The sequence below is a fragment of the Taeniopygia guttata genome, chromosome Z, assembly GCF_048771995.1.
Source record: "Taeniopygia guttata chromosome Z, bTaeGut7.mat, whole genome shotgun sequence".
Classification (NCBI taxonomy): domain Eukaryota; kingdom Metazoa; phylum Chordata; class Aves; order Passeriformes; family Estrildidae; genus Taeniopygia; species Taeniopygia guttata.
This window is the reverse complement of record NC_133063.1, coordinates 47,499,961-47,520,883: the sequence shown is the minus strand read 5'-3', so window position 1 is coordinate 47,520,883 and position 20,923 is coordinate 47,499,961. Positions and strand designations below refer to the sequence as shown.

The window sequence follows — 20,923 nt, the reverse complement described above, 5'->3', positions numbered from 1 at the left end:
GGACATGTTACCCAGAGTATAGCACCAGGTGTGCAGGCACAGTACTGCTGTACGCTGCCAGGGAGGTGGGCTGGGGCAGTCGCCATCCCCAGGCACTCTGCTGCCGTCAGCCTTATTGTCTTTTTCAGTCTCAGGGCAGCGTGAAACCTCCCTATGGGAGGGTGGCTGCTGGGTGAGACAAAACACACCAGTTTGAGGCAGGACAGAAGATAGAGTCAAGCCCTGCATCCACACAGAAACCCTTTATTTTACATCTGGTGAATTTGCCTAAGAAGGCATGAACCTCTGGGCTGAGAGCTGTTCAAGTGCAGCATGTTGGTGTGGGCAAAGTCTGCCTAGGCACTCCTTGCCATCCTGAGCCTGCTGGATTTTCCCACTTGCTGTTACTTTATCCGTGTGAAGGTGCTGCTGCCAATCCTGCAGAAAACACCAAATCAGATGTGGTCATGCATGTTGTGGAGGGTAGAGGAGAAACCCAAGGGGGGCATTGTGTGGCTGACTGAGGTACTACAGGTTCCAACAGCCTGCAGGCAGAGGCAGTGCCAGGTGCTGGCATCTTTTCCTTCTCCCTCTGCTGTGGAGAGTAGAAAGAAGGTCCCAGAGAGGGCTCTCTGTGGCCAGAGCCCATGCAGGGATCCCCCACCCTGAGGCACATCTGGCATGTAGGGGTGGACTATGTTACACGGATGCTCCATAGCCCTTACATATCACTGGGGACAAACCCATTCCACCCTCACGGTCCTCCCATGCTTCACCCTGTGGGGTCTCTCCCTTCTCCAGCTTGAATGGCAGAAGACCCTGGCAGAGCAGGGCTGGGACCCAGCACTCACCGGATGGCCTTCCAGTCTTCTTCAGGGCTGTCGGCTGCCTGTCGCAGGAGCCACAGGGCATGAAGGGTCTCCTCCCCGTTGCTGTCCACATAGCACTGGCCCAGGAAGACACTTGTCTGGGCCATCTCTGAGTCTGGAAGGGTTTAAGGTGATGTGAGTCAGGTAGTTAGGCACAAGGTCACCCTGTGACTTGCTGGCATCCCCACCCGCTGGATGATGGCCCTTGCTGCCTACCTTGGAGCCTCCAGTTCACAGTGAAGTAGAAGGTGGGCTGTGGGACCAGCCTTGTATCTTGCTGAGACCCCTCCAGTGGTGACGTGAGGAGTTCCGAGTAGCCAGCAGCAGGTCCCGGCAGGTAAAAACCAGAGAATCTGTTGTCCTTGTCCAGGGTGGACACAACCATCCGGCAGCTGGTGTCACTCCGCCACGACCCGGAGAGAAGGCACTGCAAGGCCACTACTGTGGGTTGGAGGGAGGGAGGAGGGGGAGAATCCTGCTCCCATCCCTTCACCCTGGCTCTGTCCAGAGATGTCTGCAGCAGTGGATGGTGTATCACAGACTTCACCATCTCAGTGTGAGCATTGTGCCTGAGCTATGATCGCATTCAGCTCAGCCACTGCCCAGGATGGTTTCAGCCACCCAAGGGAGAGTGAGTCCCCCCCATGCTGAAGCAGCAAGTGTGCTGCTTTCCCGACGCTCTGCAGGTAGAAGACAGGAGCTGTCTGGGATATGGCTCTGTTTGCCTTCCTCTGAATGGCTTCCTGCAGCAAGAAGTGTCCTTGCAGAAGCAGTCCCTTCTTCCCAAACTCATTGCAGCTTCCCTCAGCACTGCACAGTGCTGTTCCCACCAGCTCCAGCAGCCCAGCCCTGGCTCTCTGTTGAGCTATGATGCCCCAGCAGCAAGCTTCGGGATCTAGCAGGATGTGAGCACCACATCTCCACTGTCATCTGTCCCCATACCTTCCTCTCCATAGGGGCAACACACACTGCCAGGGCAAGGGCGAGAACCAGGGTAAAAGCACTTCTCCTCATGGCTGCAAGGCTGCTAAGAGCTCCTCCTTGCCCTGGAGCCTGGTGCCCTTTATAGGGCTGTAACTGGAGCCCCACCAGCACCAGGATGGCAGCTGTGAGATTAATGGCTTGATGTCAGGATGCCCTGGACAGGCGAGGGAGATGAGGAGGTCTGCATGACCTGGTCAGGGCTGAAGGAATGCAGGAATAAGCACGGCTGGGCAGAGGAGTGGGGACACTACTTTTTTATAAGGCTCTATAGTAGCCTGGAAAGCATCAATACCTTCTTTGGGAATCTGCCTCCCATGCACAACGGCTGGAAACTACCACCTATTTCAGCATTTACCCCCTCCCTCTTTTGCTGCTTCCACTGCTTGATGAGGATGCTGCAGCCAGTGCTGCCCAGAAGGGAAAGTTTACTCATTTTAGAAGCAGTAACATTTCTCCAGCCTCTTCTGGATGCCAGCTGCTGATTTTGATGCTTTTGCTTTTACTTTTATGTGAGTTAGAGGAAGAAGTAACCGCAGCAACATTACTGAGGTCCCAGCAACTGTGTTTGCTAAACACACAGAGCATGATGACCAGCACTGTATTCACACTTCTTCCTTGTATTGGCTGCTCTAAAGGATCTTTGATGTGAAAAATGCAGCATGCACAGTCCATGCCTTCCTGAGCCATGCTTTTGCTGTGGTGCCTGGAGCAGGCATATGGCTGTGGCAGCTGAAAATTCAGGTGGGATTCAGCTGAATCAACATCTGCTGATTTCCAAGAGAGCAGTGTTTGGGGCAGGGCATGACAACAGGGCTGCAGTGTGCAAGCTGGGGCCAAGGGAGTGCCCCTTTTGGGGTAGCACCTCTCAATGCCCACTGCTAGCCCTGGCACATTCTGTGCTCAGCACTTCAGTCTGTCATTGAGGTAACTTCAAAAGCTGGGCTGAGTGGAAAATACCCCTCTCCTAACACATCCCTCTACTCCTTTTTGTCTTTTTCAGTCCCAAACTCATGGCCTATCACAGGTACTCAGAGAAATTCCTCCTGGGGATTCTTTTGCTGTTGTCCGGGATGTCACACTCTTGTTCTTTTGGCCTGATACCAGCTCCTGTCTTTCTGTCATGTTTGGACAAACCACCTTGTTAGAGATCCCAGGGTGGTGCCAGGTTTCCCTCCACTTCATGGCACCATGCTGCAGCTTCACTAGAGCTGGGCCAGGCTTGATGCACAGTGCGGCCACAGTGCTGTCATCCCTGGGGCTGGGGTGGTTTCATAACGCTTCTGCCAGAGGCTTTCTCTTCACCCATGGATCTGCCTAAAGCTCTGTGTCAAAAGAGCTGACCAAGTTTGGCAGGTGTCCACAGAGGCAAATAGACAGGCACTGCCAAAATGAAGTAGTAGAGAAGGGGAAGATCCCTGAGTGTAACCCAGGGGGATGGGATGGGATGGGATGGGATGGGATGGGATGGGATGGGATGGGATGGGATGGGATGGGATGGGATGGGATGGGATGGGATGGGATGGGATGGGATGGGATGGGATGGGATGGGATGGGATCTTTAACTTGTGCACATTTTACTTGAGGTGCCATAGAGAACAAAGTTAGTCAACATCTCAAATCTACTGATAATGCTGCCTCCATTGCCCAATCCAACAGAGCATGGAGTGCCAGTAGTAGAAAGGGCCTGGTGGGAATGGATATGAAGGCACTGCAAGGAAGTGAGCTGAATTCAGGATGCTGCTGCTAGCCCTGCCACCATCAGGCAGGTGGGGAATGATGACACAGGGTGGAAGTTTGGGTTTAGATGAGATGGGAAATGAGCCCATGGAGGCAGATGAGTGGGATCTGGGAGAGATGCAGAAGTCCTTGCAGAAGGACAGTGGTGAGAACTCACCTCAGCAGGGGTGTCTTTGGGGACAGAAGGTGTAGCAAGGACAGACTTTAAGAAAAGACAACCACAGCTGATGATTTAAAAATTTTATTCTCAGCTGGGAGGCAGTTGTTTCTTGCCTGGCTGGGGGGTTAGGCTGCAGCCAAACTATCACATCATGGGGCTGGTGAAGACACAGCCTCACAGCGAGGGGACAAATTCGGCAGGATCTTTCCTTTCGTGGTGCGTTTGCGTGTGAAGACATTTCTGCCGACCCTGTGAGAAGTTGAGAGTTCCAGTAGGATGACCCACAGACACTGCCTGCTCAGAGCTGCCAGTGCTTGCAGCAGTGATGGGGTGTCCCTGAATTCCCCCCAGGTTTCCTCAAGTAAGGACCCCTCTGTGGGATTAGTGTCATCCATATCCCCTCACTACCTCGTGGCTTTCCAGTCCTCCTCAAGCGACCCAACAGCTTCACGCAGCAGCCACATGGTGCTCAGTGTCTCCTTTCCACCTGCATCCACAAAGCATTGCCCCACGAAGGCGGTGCTGGCATCTGGGAGGAAACACTTATTAGTAGATCCATGGAGAAACTGGCTGCTTCCCCTTCCCCACTGTCCTCCCAGACACAGCTGTGTTCCTGCTTCAATGGCCACACAACAACCAAACCCATGCTGGGGGGTCCTGCCCTTCCCTGTGGCTCCCTCAGGTAAAGCAGGATTTGTAGCACAACATCCCAGTTGTGCTAGCAGGGTCTGGACCCACTGTGGTTGCCCCAAGGATACTGGGTGAGGAGGGGCTCCCCTGTTCAAGCCCAGCATTGCTCCACCACACCATGCTGTACAGGTGCTGCTTCTTAGCTGCACCAAAGCACCACCCAGCTGACTTCCTAGTGAAAGAAAATTCCTGCCGGCTGCATGCATGGCTTCCATCGACACTGCTGTACCATCCCCACGTATCCCAGCACTTACTGGAGAACTTGTCCCAGCGCACAGTGAAGGCAAAGGTGGGCCAGCCCTCCTCTCCAAGCTGCTGCTGGGCACCCCTCAGCGGGGAGATTTGGGCACAGCCCCCGGAGAGGGTGACTCTTGTGAGGTATTGTCCCTGGAAGTCCCCATTGTCCCTCAACACCGAAATCTCCATCAGTGAGTCCTGGTCATTCCTCCACAGTCCACTGAGCTGGCACTGAAGGAATACAGTCACATACTCTCTGTCCCCACCCCATCCCTGCTGCTGCCCCACACCAGGGGAGCCAGACGCCCTCTGTGAGGGCAGCTGCAGGGCATCGGCTGTCCCTGATCCCAGTTTGGGGAAATGTTGCCCCAGGGTGCTGCTGAGAAAATGGTGGAGCAAGGCCAGAATATCCCAGCCCTGCAGCATGCACGGTACACCCAGACACACACCCAGACATCGCAGGTCCATGCACACATGCATGGTGCTCCCAGGCACAAACCCCAAGGCAAGGAATGCCCTGTGCATGTTTCCCTCATGGGAACAAATCTTTCTGGAGGTGATACCAGGTGGCTGAGGGTGATCCAGGGATACCTTGCCCTCTGCCTGAACTTGGTTCTTGCAAGGCTTTCCTGTTTATCTAAGCCTAAAATGGCATTTAAGGGAGAACTCCTGGCTGCTCACACTGCATCCCATTGCCACGTCTGCCATGCTCCCCTTGTCACCCATCCCCGTACCTTCCTCTCTGCAGGAGCAACACTCTCTGCCAGAGCCACAGCAAGGGCAAGGACCAGGATGAAAGCACCGCCCCACATGGCTGCGGGGCTGTGAAATGCCCAGCCTATCTCCCTCTCTGCTCTGCATCCCAAACCCCTTTATAGAGCTGTAACCAGAGCCATGACGGCTGGCAGCTGCAGCTTGAGTGTCCTGATGTCAGCGTGCCCAGGCCAGGTGAGGTGAGGAGGTCTGCCTGACCTGGGCAGCGCTGAAGGAATGTGGGGACAAGCACGGCTGTGCAGGGAGGTGGGGATGCAGGAATGATTTACACATCCACTGTCCAAGAGGCTCTGCCGACCCCGTTCCTTGCTCAATGGAGGCTCATCCCCTGTCACCATCCCCTCCTGCACTATGTCTGCTGCTCTTTCTAAACTATTTTTCATCCTGGCTGTGCTGGGTTTTCCTCGGGTTTGGGACCTAAGACTGTCACTGCAGCATGAACTCTTGAATCAGCCATTCTTGCAAGTGCAGAAGGGCTTTTCTGGAAGATATGTGGAAGTTAAAATTTGCTTACTCCTGTGGGAGGGTATGTTCTGTGCATGGTGCCTCCCTAGACACCGTGGGAGGCGATGCCATATGCATGATGCTCTGAGGCCGGGCAGGGCCCTGTCTGACCCTTCCCAAGGAGTTCCTGATTGTGCAAGACTGTAATGGGGGTGCTCAGACTGCCTGGCATTTGCACAGGGACACAGCACAGACACAGCCTCTAAAATACCACTCTAACCTGGTGAACATATCACTGAAGGGAAAGACAGAAGTAGCATCTGGCTGTGTCCAGACCATGAGGTACCTCTCTGACCCCTGCCCAAGCACAAGGGGTGAGATCTGCTTTGACAATCCTTCTCATCTTTCCTGGGCCTGAAGACAAGGAAACCCATTCTCCTCTTCCTCAGGGAGCATAATCCTACGTTCAAATTGCACTTTGCTTTTAATAAAAAAATTATAGGGCTGAGTTTAATTCCCATCCTGTGGACTTCCTGCAAAAGCCCTTGGGATCCTGACAGTGCTCTCCCTTGCTTGCTGCCCAGCTGGCTCCCAGCACCCAGGACTTGGCACTCCCCTGTGGGCTCTATGCAACACCCACAGGGGCAGCACCAGCACAGAGCAAGGATGGACAAGTGCCCTGCAGCCCTCCCACTAGCTTTGCAGTCATCCTTGAGCATGTCAGCCTCATCTTGTATGATCCATGTGGTCCTTCAGTATTTTCTTTCTCTCCTCATCTGTGAAGCTTTGGCCCATGGCGGCAGTGATGGAGTCTGGAGTCTGTGAAGGGATGGGATGAGATGCTGGTGGGATGGGATGGGATGGGATGGGATGGGATGGGATGGGATGGGATGGGATGGGATGGGATGGGATGGGATGGGATGGGATGGGATGGGATGGGATGGTGTTGTCCCTCTTAGGCACCCAATTTGTCAGTGGGAAAGGTTGCTTGTGGGTGGGAGATGTTTCCCTCCCCTGCTTCCTGTCCTGCTGGGACCTTGAACAGTCATGGGATATGCAGGGCATGGTGGCATGAGCCTAGCTGAGCTGGACATCACAGGAAGGGCAGGGATACTCCAAGGACATCTCAGTGGACACTAGAGGAGCCCTGAGAATACAAGAAGGAGGCTGGGAAAGGAGAAGCACCTGAAAAACTCTAGGTGACAGCTGAAGTTGGGCTGGCTCTTCTGGTTCATTGAGTGTGTCACCTGCAGTGGTGACACCCAGACCTCATTCATGGTGTGTGGCAGCAGCCATGAAGTTGCCTTTTCTGTTCACAGCCAAGATGGTTACATTGGAGCCGAGGTCAGTGACCCACTGCCTGGTCAGGGTGCAGTGGAGGGGACTCAGCTCTGGTGCCACAGCAGAGCATGGGTGGGGAAGGGTGGCAGGAGTGAGTAATCCTCTGAACCAGGTAGGACACACTGGACAAGCTGCAGGTCCCTCATCCACACGAGGGGTTATACTGACAAATTTGATGAGCTTATCTGTAGGATAGGGAGGCAGAACACATGTGGGAGGGTGCCCTCGTTCCAAACCAGACCCAGGAAGGTCTGAGAACATAACTAAGGAGCTCCTCCATTCTCTCAGGATGGCAGTCTGTGGTTGGCAAGGCTACAGCTGGAACAAGGCCATGGAGAGAGGCAGAAGAGCAGAGCACGATGTGGGGTCCTGACCAGAGGACCACAGAGAAGTGGTGAAGGGGATGGGAGCTATGTGTCTTCATTCATCAGTGAAGTTATGGCTTGAAAATCAAATTTAATCTTTTGTCATCGCTGCAGAGTGGAGGGGTATGAGGTTTTGGTACACCCAACCCCACCAACCATGCAGTCCCTTGAGTGACCTGGGAATTTCCTGCCTCTTCTGCTTAGGTGGGTCGACAGCTGCACTGAGAGAGATGTTGGGCACTAAGATGTTCCGTGTTGAGACATTTGTAAACGGTTGACAGGAGCAGTCCCCACAGAAACGGTTGCATAGGACAGTTTTCCACATGTGGTTAAGACATGTAAGTGCTGGAGAATCCCTGCAGTTGAAGCTTCTTCTCCATTCTAACAGTGACTTCAGTGCATTTGATCCTTATGCAAGCATCACCCCATGCCAAGATCCTAATAAGCTCATTTTTTTTAAACTGATACACTATGTGTGTGAACAGCTGTTCCACATAGACATGTCCATGTGATTTCAGGTGCCTCCTGCCTTCACCAGCTCCCCCTGCCCCTGGAGGCATTCACAATGTGTGAATGACCCTGATCAAGTCTTGTCATGCAGCAGAAACAGCGGGTTTTCCTGCAGTGGGGCTGAAGGGGAAGTCCTGCTCACACTTGCAGGAATTCCCTGCAAGAGAAGGAAACAAATGGTGCTGGATTTGCGGACCAGCACTGTGAGCAGGTTTGCAACTGAATAAAACCCAGAGCTGAGGGCTGCCAAATGTCCATGGAGAAACATCCCCATCCTTAACCACTCCCAGACACCTGCAGTACCCGCAGGTCCAATCACCTGTCACCTCAAACCCAAAGAGTGCCAGGGATGCATTGCAGCCTAGCTGGGTGCCCTCATGTAGGGACTGGCCTTGGGAATAGCTCTGCCAGCTCTTGCCTGCCGTGCTCCTCACCAGCACTGTGGCTGCCTGCTGGGGTTTGCAGGATGCTCCAACTGTGGTCAACACTGCTGCCTTGCTGAGAAGCACTCTGGGCATGCTGCACAGCTTTGGGAGAGCCCTGCCCTGAGGAAATGTTGGCAATAATGAGGGCAGGAGAATGCATGCAGTGAGGCTGGAGGCTTAGCAGCGTTCCTCGCTGCTGAGCTGGTCACGATTCAAATGAGAGCAGAGTCCTGTGATGCCCTCTCATGCCCCTCACTTTCCTGGTTCTCAGACTTGTCGCCCTGTTCTTTTGGGAGTTTTAAAGTTCTCCTAAAAGTTTCTTATGCCTTCTGATGTTTACATATTTCAACTGAATTCCCTCATTCATGTTCACATAAATAATGATTGTTTTGCACTCTTCTTTGTGAGTGGAGAGAATTGATGGACTGTGGGTTTGACCAGTGTGGTTGGAGAGGTGGTGATTTCACCCTCCAATCCACTGTCATTTTGCTATGCTGTATGTATAGTGGAGTCAGAAAATAAAGTTTGCTTTTTGGGTTCTTTTCTTTCCCTTTTTGTATCTAGCATCCAGGTGTGAGTTATTTCATGTCATAGTGTGACACAAACTCCTCTAAAAGCATGTAAAAAGCTGTGCAGATATATAAATGCATAACAGAGGGTTGGTGTAAAGACATTCTGGTCAGAAATGCTGTAAGGGAACTGAAAAAGCTGGAGAAATGCCAGTAAGGCACGGAGAAGGGAACAGCAGCACTGCTCTGGAAACGGAACATGAGCCCCAGGAAAGAAAGACCTGAGAAGCAAACCACATGCGAGTTTGCAACAAGGCAGGCAAAAACACAGAGCAGGCAAACTTGCTAAAGCCACAGGTGCTGTTAGCAGAGCTCTTCCACCTACAGCATTTATGTCAGAAAAGCCAGGGGAGCAGTGGGGAGTGGCAGCCCCAGCAGCTCAGTTCTACTTTAAGTTCATCAAATCCCAGGCAGTATGCCAGCTCAGGCCATGCAGCACTGTCCCAGGTTATTTTGAGAATAAAAAGCAAAAGGACTAAGTTTCAGATTCAGACCCAGAGCTGATTTCCTGGAAATCATTTTCTTTGGCTTAGAGGGGGTGCCTAGGGCAGCACAGGCGCTTCCTGTTTTGGTCAGTCACATAGTCCATTGGGCAGAGATTTGAGAGGCTGTATTTGCTGGTCATTAGCTGTTCAGTAAATCACATTTCCAGGAAGAGTTTTGGGCTGGGTGTACTGCAGCTACTGGTCCTGTGTGGCTGGTACAGAGCAGCCCTTGGCAGTTTTCAGGAGTGTGGGGGCAGCCAAGGCCCCTCACCTGCCTGCTTAAGGGCTGTGTCAGAGCCAGGGGCTTCCCAGCCCAGTTTTTGGGATGCAGAAGAGCTCCCCAGCTTACCCTCCCAGCACACTCACCAGGCTTTCAGGAGGAAAGAGTGAGTGCTGGTCACAGTGTCAGAGGATTACTTTGGGGATGCACCATCCTGTTTGGACTGGAAAACAGGCTTTCTTGCAGCCCGTCTCTTCCCAGAATAAGGGAATGAGAGTTTCATCCCACACCCACCCTCCACCGTGTTTTTGCCCAGCTTTTCCAGGATATATCCACAGACTGCACAAAGTTGTGTTTGCACATCTTTAATTTTATTTGGGTTTTTTTGAGACATCTTCCTCCAGAGCTGGAAACATCAGAGCAGGCTGGTACACGCTGATTGTGCTGAGGGGACTCCTGTCTCCTGAGTGTGTCCAGGATAAGATGCTTCTTCCCCTCTTTCAGTCCATTCGAGTGAAAGTGTTGTGGCCGGTCCTGTGGGGAAGCAGGAGCCCATTGGTGCCCAGCCAGCAGCAGCGTGGGGACCCCAGATGGGCTGAGGGTACCTTGGTTCACCTGGTGGCTTTCCAGTTATCTGACTCCGAGTCGACTTTCTCCCGCAGCAGCCAGGAGGTGTGCAGGACCTCCTTCCCATCATCCCCATTGAAGCACTGGCCCACGAAGACGGCTGTGGAGTCTAAAGCAGTGGCAGCTGTTAGCATCCCAATAGGACCCTAGCTGATTTTGGAGCTTCACAGACATCAGTGGGTTTAGTGCTCATGGAGCTCAAACAGATCCTGATATTTGCAGGGAAATGCTGTGCGGCAGAGGTGTTGTCAAGGCAACCCTTGGTGCTGCCTCACCCAAACTAGTTTTGGGAGGTGTACTGCTGTCTGCAGACACCATCCAGAGTGGAGAGAGATCAGGGAAGGGCAAGGGACAGCAGAGAGAACAGAGGAATTTGGATGAGCACTAGGACCTGCCTGAGCTCTCCTCTCCATCCCACCATTCCATCCAACAACAGCCGTCATGCGACTACAGACCTGAGAACTTCTTCCAGTTGACAGTGAAGCCAAAGGTGCACTGTCCATCCTCATCCAGGTGCTGGGAGCCAGTCAGCGGGGACAGCTGGATGGGTTTCTTGGTGCTTGACACAGCGGTATGGTACTCGCCAGAGAAGGTTCCGTCCTTGCCAACCTTGAACACTTGCATCTTGGAGCCCAGATCGTTCTCCCACCAGCCAGTCAGGTTGCATGGCTGGGGATAAGCAGACGTGTCCCTGGAGTCTGTCTGTACACAGCCCTTACAGGCTGAGCCCCCTGCCCAAAACTCCCAGTGCCCATGGGGTTCTGGCACTCACCTTGATATGCCTTCTGCTTTCCCCTAGGCAGCTCATGGTTGCCTTTTCCTTTTTCTTGCTGGTCTTTTTCTCCCCGGGGTGCTCATCTCCTTGGCAGAGGAGCTTGGAAAAGAACACAAAAAAAGTTCAGGCTGTGGATGGTGGCACAGCAGAGTGTTCCTGGTGTCCTGAGAGTGCTCAAGCAATCATTTTTAAAAGACATGATTCATAAAGTTGCTGCTATCTCAGCTACGTCAAGAGGTTTAAAAGCTGGGGTAAGACAAGCAAGGGATTGAAAGGTGGGAGCCCTGTACAGGCAGCAACATGGGTAGGACCCCTCCTGTAGCCCTGGCAAGTGAGTTGTGTGAATCCAGGGCAGATCTGCCCGTGTTTGTGGGTACCTGTGCTGTGACCTGGACACGTGTAGCACGACAGGGCTGTGCTTATGGGATGGGCATTGCCCTGAGGTCCACAGTGGGCTCCGTCTCAGCCAGAACCCTGCACATCCCACCTGCAGTCCTAAGTGCTGCCTCAGCACTTCCACACTGCACCGTCTGAGAGAGCGACAGCGGCAAGTCACTCCCTGGGGCAGGGTCCCCATGCTTCCCCTGTCCCAATTCCCCTCCAGGTACTTAGGAGGGAAGTGGGAGATTTCCACACGCACGGCCCCTGCTACAGGGAAGGAATCTCTATCACATCACATCACGCCCGGGCACACGGACAACTCTGGAGCATCACTTCCCTAGGCAGGGTTTCCCGTCTGGATACCCGCTGGAGCAGGGGATTCTCCTGTTGCCAAGTATTCCCCCCGCAGAGGGGTCTTTCACGCGTGTCCCACCCCTAACAAGCGCTGCAGCTCCCATATCATGTTCCACCCCTCAGGCGAGTCTCCCACTCGTGTCTCTCCCCGAACACCGGGATCCCCAGGCGTGCTCCCACCCAGACTTCCCCGGAGCCGAGTTTCCCACGCGTGCCTCCCAGCAGGAGCTCCTACCTGGAAGCCTGCCGAAGCCGCTGCCACGGACACCCCTGCAGTCAGGGCGAGAACGGAGAGGACGCGGCGGCTCATCGGGAACGCAGCTCGGGATGCAGCGGCGGCAAGGAATCACTGCCACGCCGCTCCAGTGACTCACATGCTTTTATTCTTCGGCTCCGCCACTGCTTTCCGGGAAAGCCCCGAGCGATACCTGAAGGAGGGACTGGTGCTGGGACAAGAAAGGGAAAGGAGACAGGGACGGGGGTGGGAGGGAGGCGGGGGGTGGTGTGGGGAGAGGGGTAATAACGGGGATGGGGACAGGGCTGGGGATGAAGACAGGAAGAGGTTGTGGTGGGATAGGGAAGGCAACTGGGGTGGGGACCGGGGCAAGGATGAGAGATGGGGGATGTGCACATGAATGGGGATGGGAACGGGGGCAGGGATGGGGATGGAAGCAAGGGTGGGAGGGATGGGGATGGGGCAGGGATGGGGGCAGGGATGAGGGATGGGAAGCAGGGATGGAGATAGTCACAGGGACTGGAACAGGGATGGACACCAGGATGGGGATGGGCAAAACAGGCATGCAGGAGAGGTTGTGTGGGCTGCCCACTGACATCACCCATCCTGGGGGTCTTTAGGCCCATGTCTACTGGTTGAGGGCTGGGTCTAAGTTTCCATCCTGCCTGGCAGGAGCTCCTGTGTCCCAAAGCACCCTCTGGTCACTGCAGGGAATGGACAGAAGGACAGAGAGCACAGGGACAGCAGGTGATCTGCATGTGAGTCCAGGGAACTGGGAGAAGAATGAAGCAAACCTGCCCCAACAGTAATAGGAAAACCTCTGAGTAAGGCATTGCAGGCTGGAAGTTGCAAAGCAGCCCAGGTTGCACGTACCAGGCAAGAGAAAAAGGAAAATGTCAATAAAAGGGCAGGATCACATCAAGGTCAGGGACAGGACATGGGATGGTTAGGACAGCTGATGAACACAGATTGTGACACAGAGGGGGTGGCACTCCCAGTGCTGATTTCTTGTAAACTCTACAGTTTTACTTTCAGTTTTCTTGATAAGCAAGCACAATGCTTTTGGGGTCTTTTTCTGTCCCACTGGCTGCCTTCTTAGGAGGAACAAGGAGCCAAGGAATTCGCAGTTGTGGGGGTAATGAAAGGACAGAAATTAAATTAAATCTTATGTCCTGGGCCAACATGGTTCTCAGTGACCTCGTGTCCTGCTGTATAGGACTCCCAGCCTCATCTTCCACTTACACAGCTGAATTAAAAAAAAAAAAAAATAAAATTACAGCAATCAAATTCTATCGGAGCCAGCCACAAGGAAAAGGACAGTGCTGAGCCCAGGATCAATGCTGGGTGCCTCAGCAGAGTGTCCCCCTATGCCTACACACCACCCTCCCGGTACAGGCGCAAGCGGTTTTTATAGGGAATATTTTGCTCGAGGTTGGGATTTCGGCGATCAGCCTTTTCTTTCCATTCAAAGTCCAACATATTCATAAAGTCTCTTTTTTCTGCACTGAGTCAAACAATCCAGTGTCTGGGAAGTGATGAATCTCCCTGATGTAGTTGCTGGAACACCAGAACACAGCATTCAGATGTATCACCTTGGAGGGTTCCAGCTATTCCAATCTCGAGTTGTTGCCGGGATGATCATCACCCTGCGTTCCTGTAGCACCTCGAGAAATGACCCATCTCTGGACAAGCTACATGTATTAACTTGCAAATGAGGTTTTATCAGGGACCAGTTTCCAAATATGTGGGGCAACTACCCGTGCCAACTTGTGCATCCTCTCAATAATATAAAATATTACATACATCATATTATATTGGCGCGAATAATATTCATTACACATAACACTGAGGTCCCAAGGCTTTAGCCTCACAGAGAAGTCTTTGGGTGCTTATGGTGTTGACAACAGCCACAGTGGGCGTTTGGGAGGGGAAGCAGGAGAACGACCCCAGCATGATCAGGGCAGTGCCAAGGATCAGTGCGGATGAACTGAGGACTCTGTGCAGAATGCAGGCATGAGGATGAGGGTGCGAGGGTGAGGATGAGGATGTAGGGTGACTTTTGACCAAAAGCTGGACCACCAGGCACATCAACCAGTTGTGCTCAGTCCCTGGAGAGTCTCAGGTCTGTGCACTCTGGGTGCAGCCCCAGAGCCCAGCTAGGAATGAGGGAAAAAAGCTAATGTTGTGGTGTGTTCTGCTTTAAGTTTTTGTTTGCCCATTATTCTCCTCCCTAATCTTCTCCCCTCACAAGCTGTCAATCTTCCCAATCCCTACCCCTTTCTCCAGAACCTTTTCTGTCAATCTTTTAGTACTTGATATCCCATTTGTATTATTCCCCTCCCCTCTTTTTCCTGATAGGTTTATAGAATGTTAGTCCCACCTTAGACTCCTCACTTGCCATGTCCTCATTGGTTAGTTGTCCTATACCACGCCCTCTAAGTTGTTGTATAAAAACCTCCGTATACCCCTTAAGTCTGGTCTTGGGGTCCCAGGTCTTGGGGTTGTGGTCTTTGGGCTGTGGTCTTGGGTCGTTGTGTCATCCATCTAATAAATCACCCCAGTTCTACCCCAAGACCCATGTCGCTGTTTTCTGTTCCTGCATTGAACCAGCAATAACTGGGATCTGCAGAGCTCGCAGGGGGATTATCGCACCCCTGCTGTTGCTGACATCGAACTAACACCCAGCACGCAGCCCAACAGGCTGTGACAGCGCACCATGACAAGCAAAGGCTGAGGAAGGCTGGGGAAGGACAGGCACACCGTGAGAGGAAGAGGTTGGCAGACAGGCACTGACACTTTCTCGGGGCACTGTGTGCTTTCTGCTCCATCCAGCAGCCTCTTGTCCCAGCAGCCTCTTGTCCCAGCAGCCCCCAGGTAGCATTGTCCTTCACACCCTTTGCACCTCTCCCTGCCCACACAGCTTCTCCCTGTGGTGCTCAGGAGCAGGAGTTAGGAGCTGTGCATCGTGGATTACATAACTAACGAGTCAGAAACTGTATGAGCTGCCGAAATGATGGATTAGTGAGGTCTAGTGTCAGACCAGTGCAAAGGGCATTGGGCCCTTGTTCGATTTGTTTCCTTTCCTAAGGAGCTGATAAAGTTTAATGTTCAGATAACAGCATGTGAATATGAACACCAGAAAAGATCCGTATCCTGTTCCACCTGCCAGCTGATCAGGTGACAGCCAGTTGGTGGGAAGAACATTGTACACCATACATACAACAGGCACACCTTCAGCATCTGGCTTTAGCCACCCGGTCTGCCCAGTAGCTCCCCCTGGAGTCCCAGGCCTCTCTCCTGATCCCCCCAGCATCCAGCCTGGATTTTGGACCACTCCAACACCCCAGATTTCTGTGAGGGCTGGAACCCAGCTCTCCCCGATAAGCGCATGCAGCACCGAGACTCCCAACCAGAGCAGTATCTGGAAAGGGAGTTTGATGGGAGGATGGGGCAGAGAGGAGTGCAGACACATCAGATGAGGCCAGGTAAGAGTGCTGGCTTGCCTGCATGCAGCTTTCACCCCTACCCTCAGCTGTGGGGTGTCCTGCTGCCCCACACTGGGCACGCTGCCTGGAGCCACCCAGCACTGTGAATGTCCCAAATGAGTACACAGACAAGAAGGCCCCTGCTGAAGCCTGAAGCCACGATCAGAAAGCAGAATTACCCAGCTACAATCCCCCAACCCCATCTTTCCCAGCCCCTACAAAACACTTCCTTGTTGTTCCCCTGCCAGCACCTTGCTCTCCCCATGACCACAAATGGGGAGGCATCCACACATGGCTGCTTGTAGCCCAGGGATGCAAGGGAAACAGCTCTCTGCCCTGTGGAGAAAGGTTTATTTGGCTCCATGTGGGAGGGAAGCAAGTGTGGGAATGGGGAGCCCTGCCAACAAGTTGCTGGGAGGCACTGGGAAGAAGCAGGGCAAAGTGAGGGTGTGTTTCCTTGCCAGGAGCCCAACTTGGGACTGGGACAGTGGGGAGACTTGGGGATGCAGAAGGACAGCAGGGTGCAGGCAGCAGTGGTCCCTGTTCCCACCACTTGATGCGGGTGAAGATAGAAGAGCTGATCCTGCAGGGAAGATGTGTCAGCAAGGTGGGAGGGAGGGCTGTGGGGTGAGATGGCATGCCATCATGGCATGCCCATGGCATGGGCAGAGCTCATCTTGTGGCTTTCCAGGTGTCCTTGTGTGACAGAACCTCTTCCTGCAGGAGCCATGTAGTCTCCAGTGTCTCCTTCCCATGGTGATCCACAAAGCACTGGGCACAAAGGCAGTGGTGGAGTCTGGCAAGGTTCGAGAGAGGCAGAGCAGGGTGAGAGCCAGCACCTCAAGACAGGGAAGCCTGGGCCACCTGGTCCTGGCAGACAGACAGACATACATGCCCTGGACAGAGGGATGGACTTCCCTGCCGCACTGGCCAGGTGGACTGCTTCCACATCTCTTGGACACAGAGCTGGGCATCAGCCCTGCTTGGACAGACAGATGGACATGCCCATCACCCTCTTCCTGAGACCTGCCACAGACAAGCTCTCCCACCACCACTTCCCATGGCAGAAATGTCTGCATGTGGCCAATCTGCGCCCACAGCCAAGGTTCCTCTGGGTGCCACAAGGGATTTAGGGCATCAGAAAGGGGAGTCCCCACTCCCAGTATGGGCAGTGGATCCCTGTCATCGCTGGAGCTGAGAACTGCCACTGCACAGTGAAGCCAAACGTGGGGTGTCTCTCGGCACTGGGACACTGCTGAAGCCCTCACAAGGGTCACACCAGGATCTGCTTGTTGGTGGCTGCCACTGCAGTTTGATGGGAGCCTGAGAAGGTCCCAGCTGTGTTCGTGGCCAAGACAGTCATATTGGAGCCCAGGTCATTTCTCCACAGACCCCGCAGGTCACTCTGGGGACCGGGGGTTATGTGGGTGGCTTGGGCAGTCTTGAGACACAGTTCCCCCCACCCTCACCAGCAGTGGCATATGTGTCCCATCTCATGGTCCCTCTGTGTGGCAACTGAGACCAGCACATGGGCACCAGCTGGGACAGCAGCTCTCCCTCCTTGGGCAGGGCAGGGCAGGGCAGAGCTGGAAGTATGGGGTACCCCCCTGTAGAAGGGCTAGGAGACTCACAGTACCCGCAGAGACAGCAGAGCCAGAGCTGACAGCCTCCTTGGTCATGGACACTGCACTGTGATGTGGTATGGCACAGCTGGACACAAGAGGAGTGGACAAACACTGTGTGCTGGGGTGTCACAGGACAGCACAGCATGGCATGATAAAGACATGCAACCCTGTCAGCCCTGCACACTGTGCCCCAGGGGTGGCACAGCATGGCACAGGACAGCATGGCACAGCAGTCTGTGGCACAGGACAGCACGGAGCGGCTGTTCCAGTTTGAAAGCAAAACCAGTGAGAGACTCCAAGTCAGAAATAAAATTTATTAGGAAAAGGGAAAAGAAACAAAATACATGCAATAATACAAAAGAAAAACTACTGACAGAGTCAGAATCCAGCTTGACTCTCCTTTGGCCAGCATGTTGGTGGCAGTCCAAATTGCAGCAGCTGCAGTCTTCCTGGGGTGGCAGATGTGGTTCTCTTGGAGCAGTGCTCCTGTAGAAGGATGTGGTCTTCCTCTGAAGGTCCAGTGGAAAACCCCACCTGTTCCTCTTGGAAACCTGTGGAAAGGCTGCCTCTGTTGTCCCCAAAACCCAGATTATATCCAGTTAGGGATGTTTGGCTCCTCCCTCTGGGCGGAGCATCTCACAATGGGATGTTATAGTACTTTCCAGTCATGCAGTGACATTCAATAGCCCATTATCAGCAGATGTCTCCCCTGAAAGAGGATTGGTTGTGGAAGAGATAAGGAAAACTGCACACTTAACAGAAGGCAACTGCTACACAGATGGTAATAGAAAACATCTTGCTTCTCAGTCTGGGACCGTGGCACAGCATGGCAGGGCACGACAGGGTACCAGAAAGCACAGCAGGAGCAGGCAGCCCCCTGGTCACTCCCAGTGCCCCACTGGGATGGCAGGGCCAGGGCTTGCAGCCCCTCACCCCCCACCCTGCACCCAGGACAGCACAGCACGGCTTGGCACGGCCAGACTGCCCCAGGGCTGCCGTCACCACCCTGGATGCAGCATCACGGGCCACGAGCAGGGCCAGGGTGAGCAGCAGCAGCAGCAGCCCGGGGCGCCCATGGTGGTGGTGGCCGTGTGTGGTGCCCGGGCTCTGCCCGTGCCTGCCCGGACCCTTTTATAGCAGAGGGTGCTGTGGCTGGGCAGCGGCCGCCGAAACCGGGCCTCCTGCCAAAGGACACCTGGTGGGAGATGGGCAACTGGCACTGCTCCAGGCTGAATGGAGCGGTGTTCCCCTGTTGCCCTGGGCTGGGGAGAATCCCAAGGATCGTGGCGGGAGGGAGGGCTGCAAAAAAAGACTCTGTGCTATGGAGGGTCACAGCAGGGGACACTCATGAGGCCTCGGGTGTGGTGACAGAAGGGACTGTAAGACACTATGGAGGCTATTGGGAATGTATGTGCTGAGCCATGACAGAGCTGTCCAGAAAAATTGCATTTGTTGCCTGGTGCATAACAAGGCAGAAATTACACACCCAAGAGAGACATTGATTTTTTATTTTAGTTCCACAAGCCTGAGTCCTCAGTGTTATTCCAAAGATCAAGCACACCAACTATCAAAACATTTTGCTATTTACACATCTAGCAAACAAAAGCATTAATGTTCATTGGCTACGAGTTATTTAGTTCTCTTATTAATTACTATTCTTTCTCCTGTTGGTTAAGAATTCTCTTGCATCTGATTGTAATTAATTTGCAAGCTCAACCTTTCTCTTCTCTTGGGTTGGTGGGTTTCTTGACTCAGTGGGCCAGAAGTCATGATTTACCCCTGCCAGAATTTACTTTCTACCCAGTCAGAGCTGCTTCAGCACTGAGCTTTTCCTGGTCCAGTTGTCTTTATTGCTTTTTTGTTATCTTACCAAGTGTCCTGTAAATTCCTGTAAACTCTTTGTGTGTATTACAAATGCTATGTTGTTCATCCCAAGTTTTGTAACCTGCACTCAACTCTGAGATTATTAAAGCCCATCAAGACCTAAACCTTAACAAGGCAATTCTACCAAGTAAAATCTCTTTTTAACACCTGGACATAGTGTTGAGCTTGTCTGCTGCTCTCAGTTTCACAGACTAAATGCCCTTTCTTGTTGATTAGGTTGAAAGCATAAAAAACCTCAAACATCAAGGAACAAAGCTTTTAAAGAAACGTTTTACTTATCCAACATTTTGCAACAACATGACAGGAGACTGTAAATGTTTGCAGCAAAGCTTTATTGGGAGAAGCAGGTGTTGCTGCAGGAGCAGGGGCACACCCCTGGTGCTGCTGCTGGCCTGGGAAGCCCCTGATGCCGCTCTCACTCCTGTGACTGCAGACGGGTGAAGACATTGATGCCCACCCTGCGGGGACACACAGGAGATGTAAGGGAGGGACGTGACAGTGTCCAAACACGCACCCAGCCCTGTATTCCCACACAACATCTGCACCTTGGCAGGACCCCAGGGAATGGTATTTTTCCTTTCTGCGTTTTACCCATGCACAAAGCAATCAAGTGAACCTTGCCATTAAAATATGTTAATCTGTGCTTTTAAAACAGGTATTAAACCTGCTTTTGCCAACAGCTATAAGAATGGCTCTGCAAGCAATCCAAACCACTTACTTGTGACAGCCCTAACCCCTTGGGATGCACAAGGGACCTGTGCAGGGCAGGGACAGGGGACTCACCTGGTGGCTTTCCAGTCATCTTTTATTCTGTCCACATGTGACCTCAGAAGCCACATGGTCCTCAGTTCCTCCTTCCCATTCTCATCCACAAAGCACTGGCCCGTGAATACAGTGATGGAATCTGTGGGAACAGGGCAGGAGGTGGAGGGGAGCATGGCCAAGGTGGCAGGTTACTGGCTGGCCCAGCACAGGGAACAGTAGACCCCTGCTGTCCCCAGCCTCTGGGGACAGAGGGGATGGGGAAAGCAGGCAGGAGGACTCAGAGGGCTGGGGTGTCACACTGAGATGGGCAGACAGTGCAGGCTTCAACTCCTGCTGCCTCTCCTGCACCCTGAGACTGGGAGCTGACAGCAATCAAGGGACAAGGATGGGGGAGCTCCAGGGAGAGGAGAGGGAGAGCAGTGGGGATAGTGCAGGGTAAGGCAGAGAATCGACAAGGACACTGCAGGGAGGGTAGAAAAACTTCAAGAGCAGAAGAGTGAGAGCAGGGGAGGTCCAGGATGCCATAAGGAAGCTGGAAAAGAAGTACCTGAAAAGCTCCAGTTGACGGTGAAGCCAAAGGTGGGCTGGCCCTTCTGGTTAGGGCTCTTCTGCAGGGATCCCTGCAGTGGTGACAGCTTGATCTCTTTCGAGGTGGCTGTCACAGCCGTGTGGTAGGAGCCAGCAAAGACACCATTTCCATTCACAGTTGTGATGGTCATGTTGGAGCCCAGGTCATTCACCCAGCGCCCGACCAGGGAGCACTGGAGAGCAGGGAATTCAGCACTGGTGCCTGCAGCCACAGCCCCCTGCCCTCCCCACCCTCTGCATCCCACTCTCACAATACCTTTTTTTTCACAGAGAGGCTGTGAGCCCCCAGGGCCAGGAGGAGCACAAGGAGGAAGGGAGTAGCTTTCACCATCTCTGCAGCAGGTGGACAGCTGATGTACCTGGGGATGTGCTCCTTGCAGGTCTCTGCTGATGCTCCTGCTCCCTCTCCTTTTTA

At 53.3% G+C, this 20,923-nt stretch overlaps 4 protein-coding genes across 5 annotated transcripts; all 4 read right to left on the bottom strand.

Annotated features, from left to right (window-relative positions):
* Window positions 1–227: 227 nt before the first annotated feature.
* On the bottom strand, window positions 228–1,872 carry LOC115491036 (avidin). Its single transcript, XM_030258136.3, has 4 exons — window positions 1,791–1,872; window positions 1,065–1,275; window positions 831–963; window positions 228–417 (listed from the first exon to the last, which is right to left on the bottom strand). The coding sequence occupies exons 1-4, from the start codon at window positions 1,860–1,862 to the stop codon at window positions 384–386; spliced, it is 450 nt and encodes a 149-aa protein (XP_030113996.1). The 5' UTR covers window positions 1,863–1,872; the 3' UTR covers window positions 228–383.
* A 1,922-nt stretch (window positions 1,873–3,794) lies between these two features.
* LOC115491154 (avidin-like) lies at window positions 3,795–5,487 on the bottom strand. Its single transcript, XM_030258519.2, has 4 exons — window positions 5,391–5,487; window positions 4,674–4,887; window positions 4,138–4,258; window positions 3,795–3,978 (listed from the first exon to the last, which is right to left on the bottom strand). Exons 1-4 carry the CDS (start codon window positions 5,466–5,468, stop codon window positions 3,879–3,881), a joined length of 513 nt encoding a protein of 170 aa, XP_030114379.1. The 5' UTR covers window positions 5,469–5,487; the 3' UTR covers window positions 3,795–3,878.
* Window positions 5,488–10,138: 4,651 nt separating this feature from the next.
* On the bottom strand, window positions 10,139–12,433 carry LOC115491181 (avidin). Of its 2 annotated transcripts, none has more exons than XM_030258634.4 (5): window positions 12,162–12,433; window positions 11,189–11,290; window positions 10,872–11,085; window positions 10,395–10,525; window positions 10,139–10,323 (listed from the first exon to the last, which is right to left on the bottom strand). In XM_030258634.4, exons 1-4 carry the CDS (start codon window positions 12,234–12,236, stop codon window positions 10,401–10,403), a joined length of 516 nt encoding a protein of 171 aa, XP_030114494.1. In that variant the 5' UTR covers window positions 12,237–12,433; the 3' UTR covers window positions 10,139–10,323; window positions 10,395–10,400. The 2 variants fall into 2 exon arrangements, with proteins under 2 accessions (XP_030114494.1, XP_030114493.1); XM_030258633.4 differs by having other exon boundaries at window positions 10,405–10,525; window positions 12,162–12,428.
* A 7,037-nt stretch (window positions 12,434–19,470) lies between these two features.
* Window positions 19,471–20,923, bottom strand: LOC100220412 (avidin). Its single transcript, XM_002192126.7, has 4 exons — window positions 20,765–20,923; window positions 20,468–20,681; window positions 19,939–20,059; window positions 19,471–19,613 (listed from the first exon to the last, which is right to left on the bottom strand). Exons 1-4 carry the CDS (start codon window positions 20,837–20,839, stop codon window positions 19,571–19,573), a joined length of 453 nt encoding a protein of 150 aa, XP_002192162.1. The 5' UTR covers window positions 20,840–20,923; the 3' UTR covers window positions 19,471–19,570.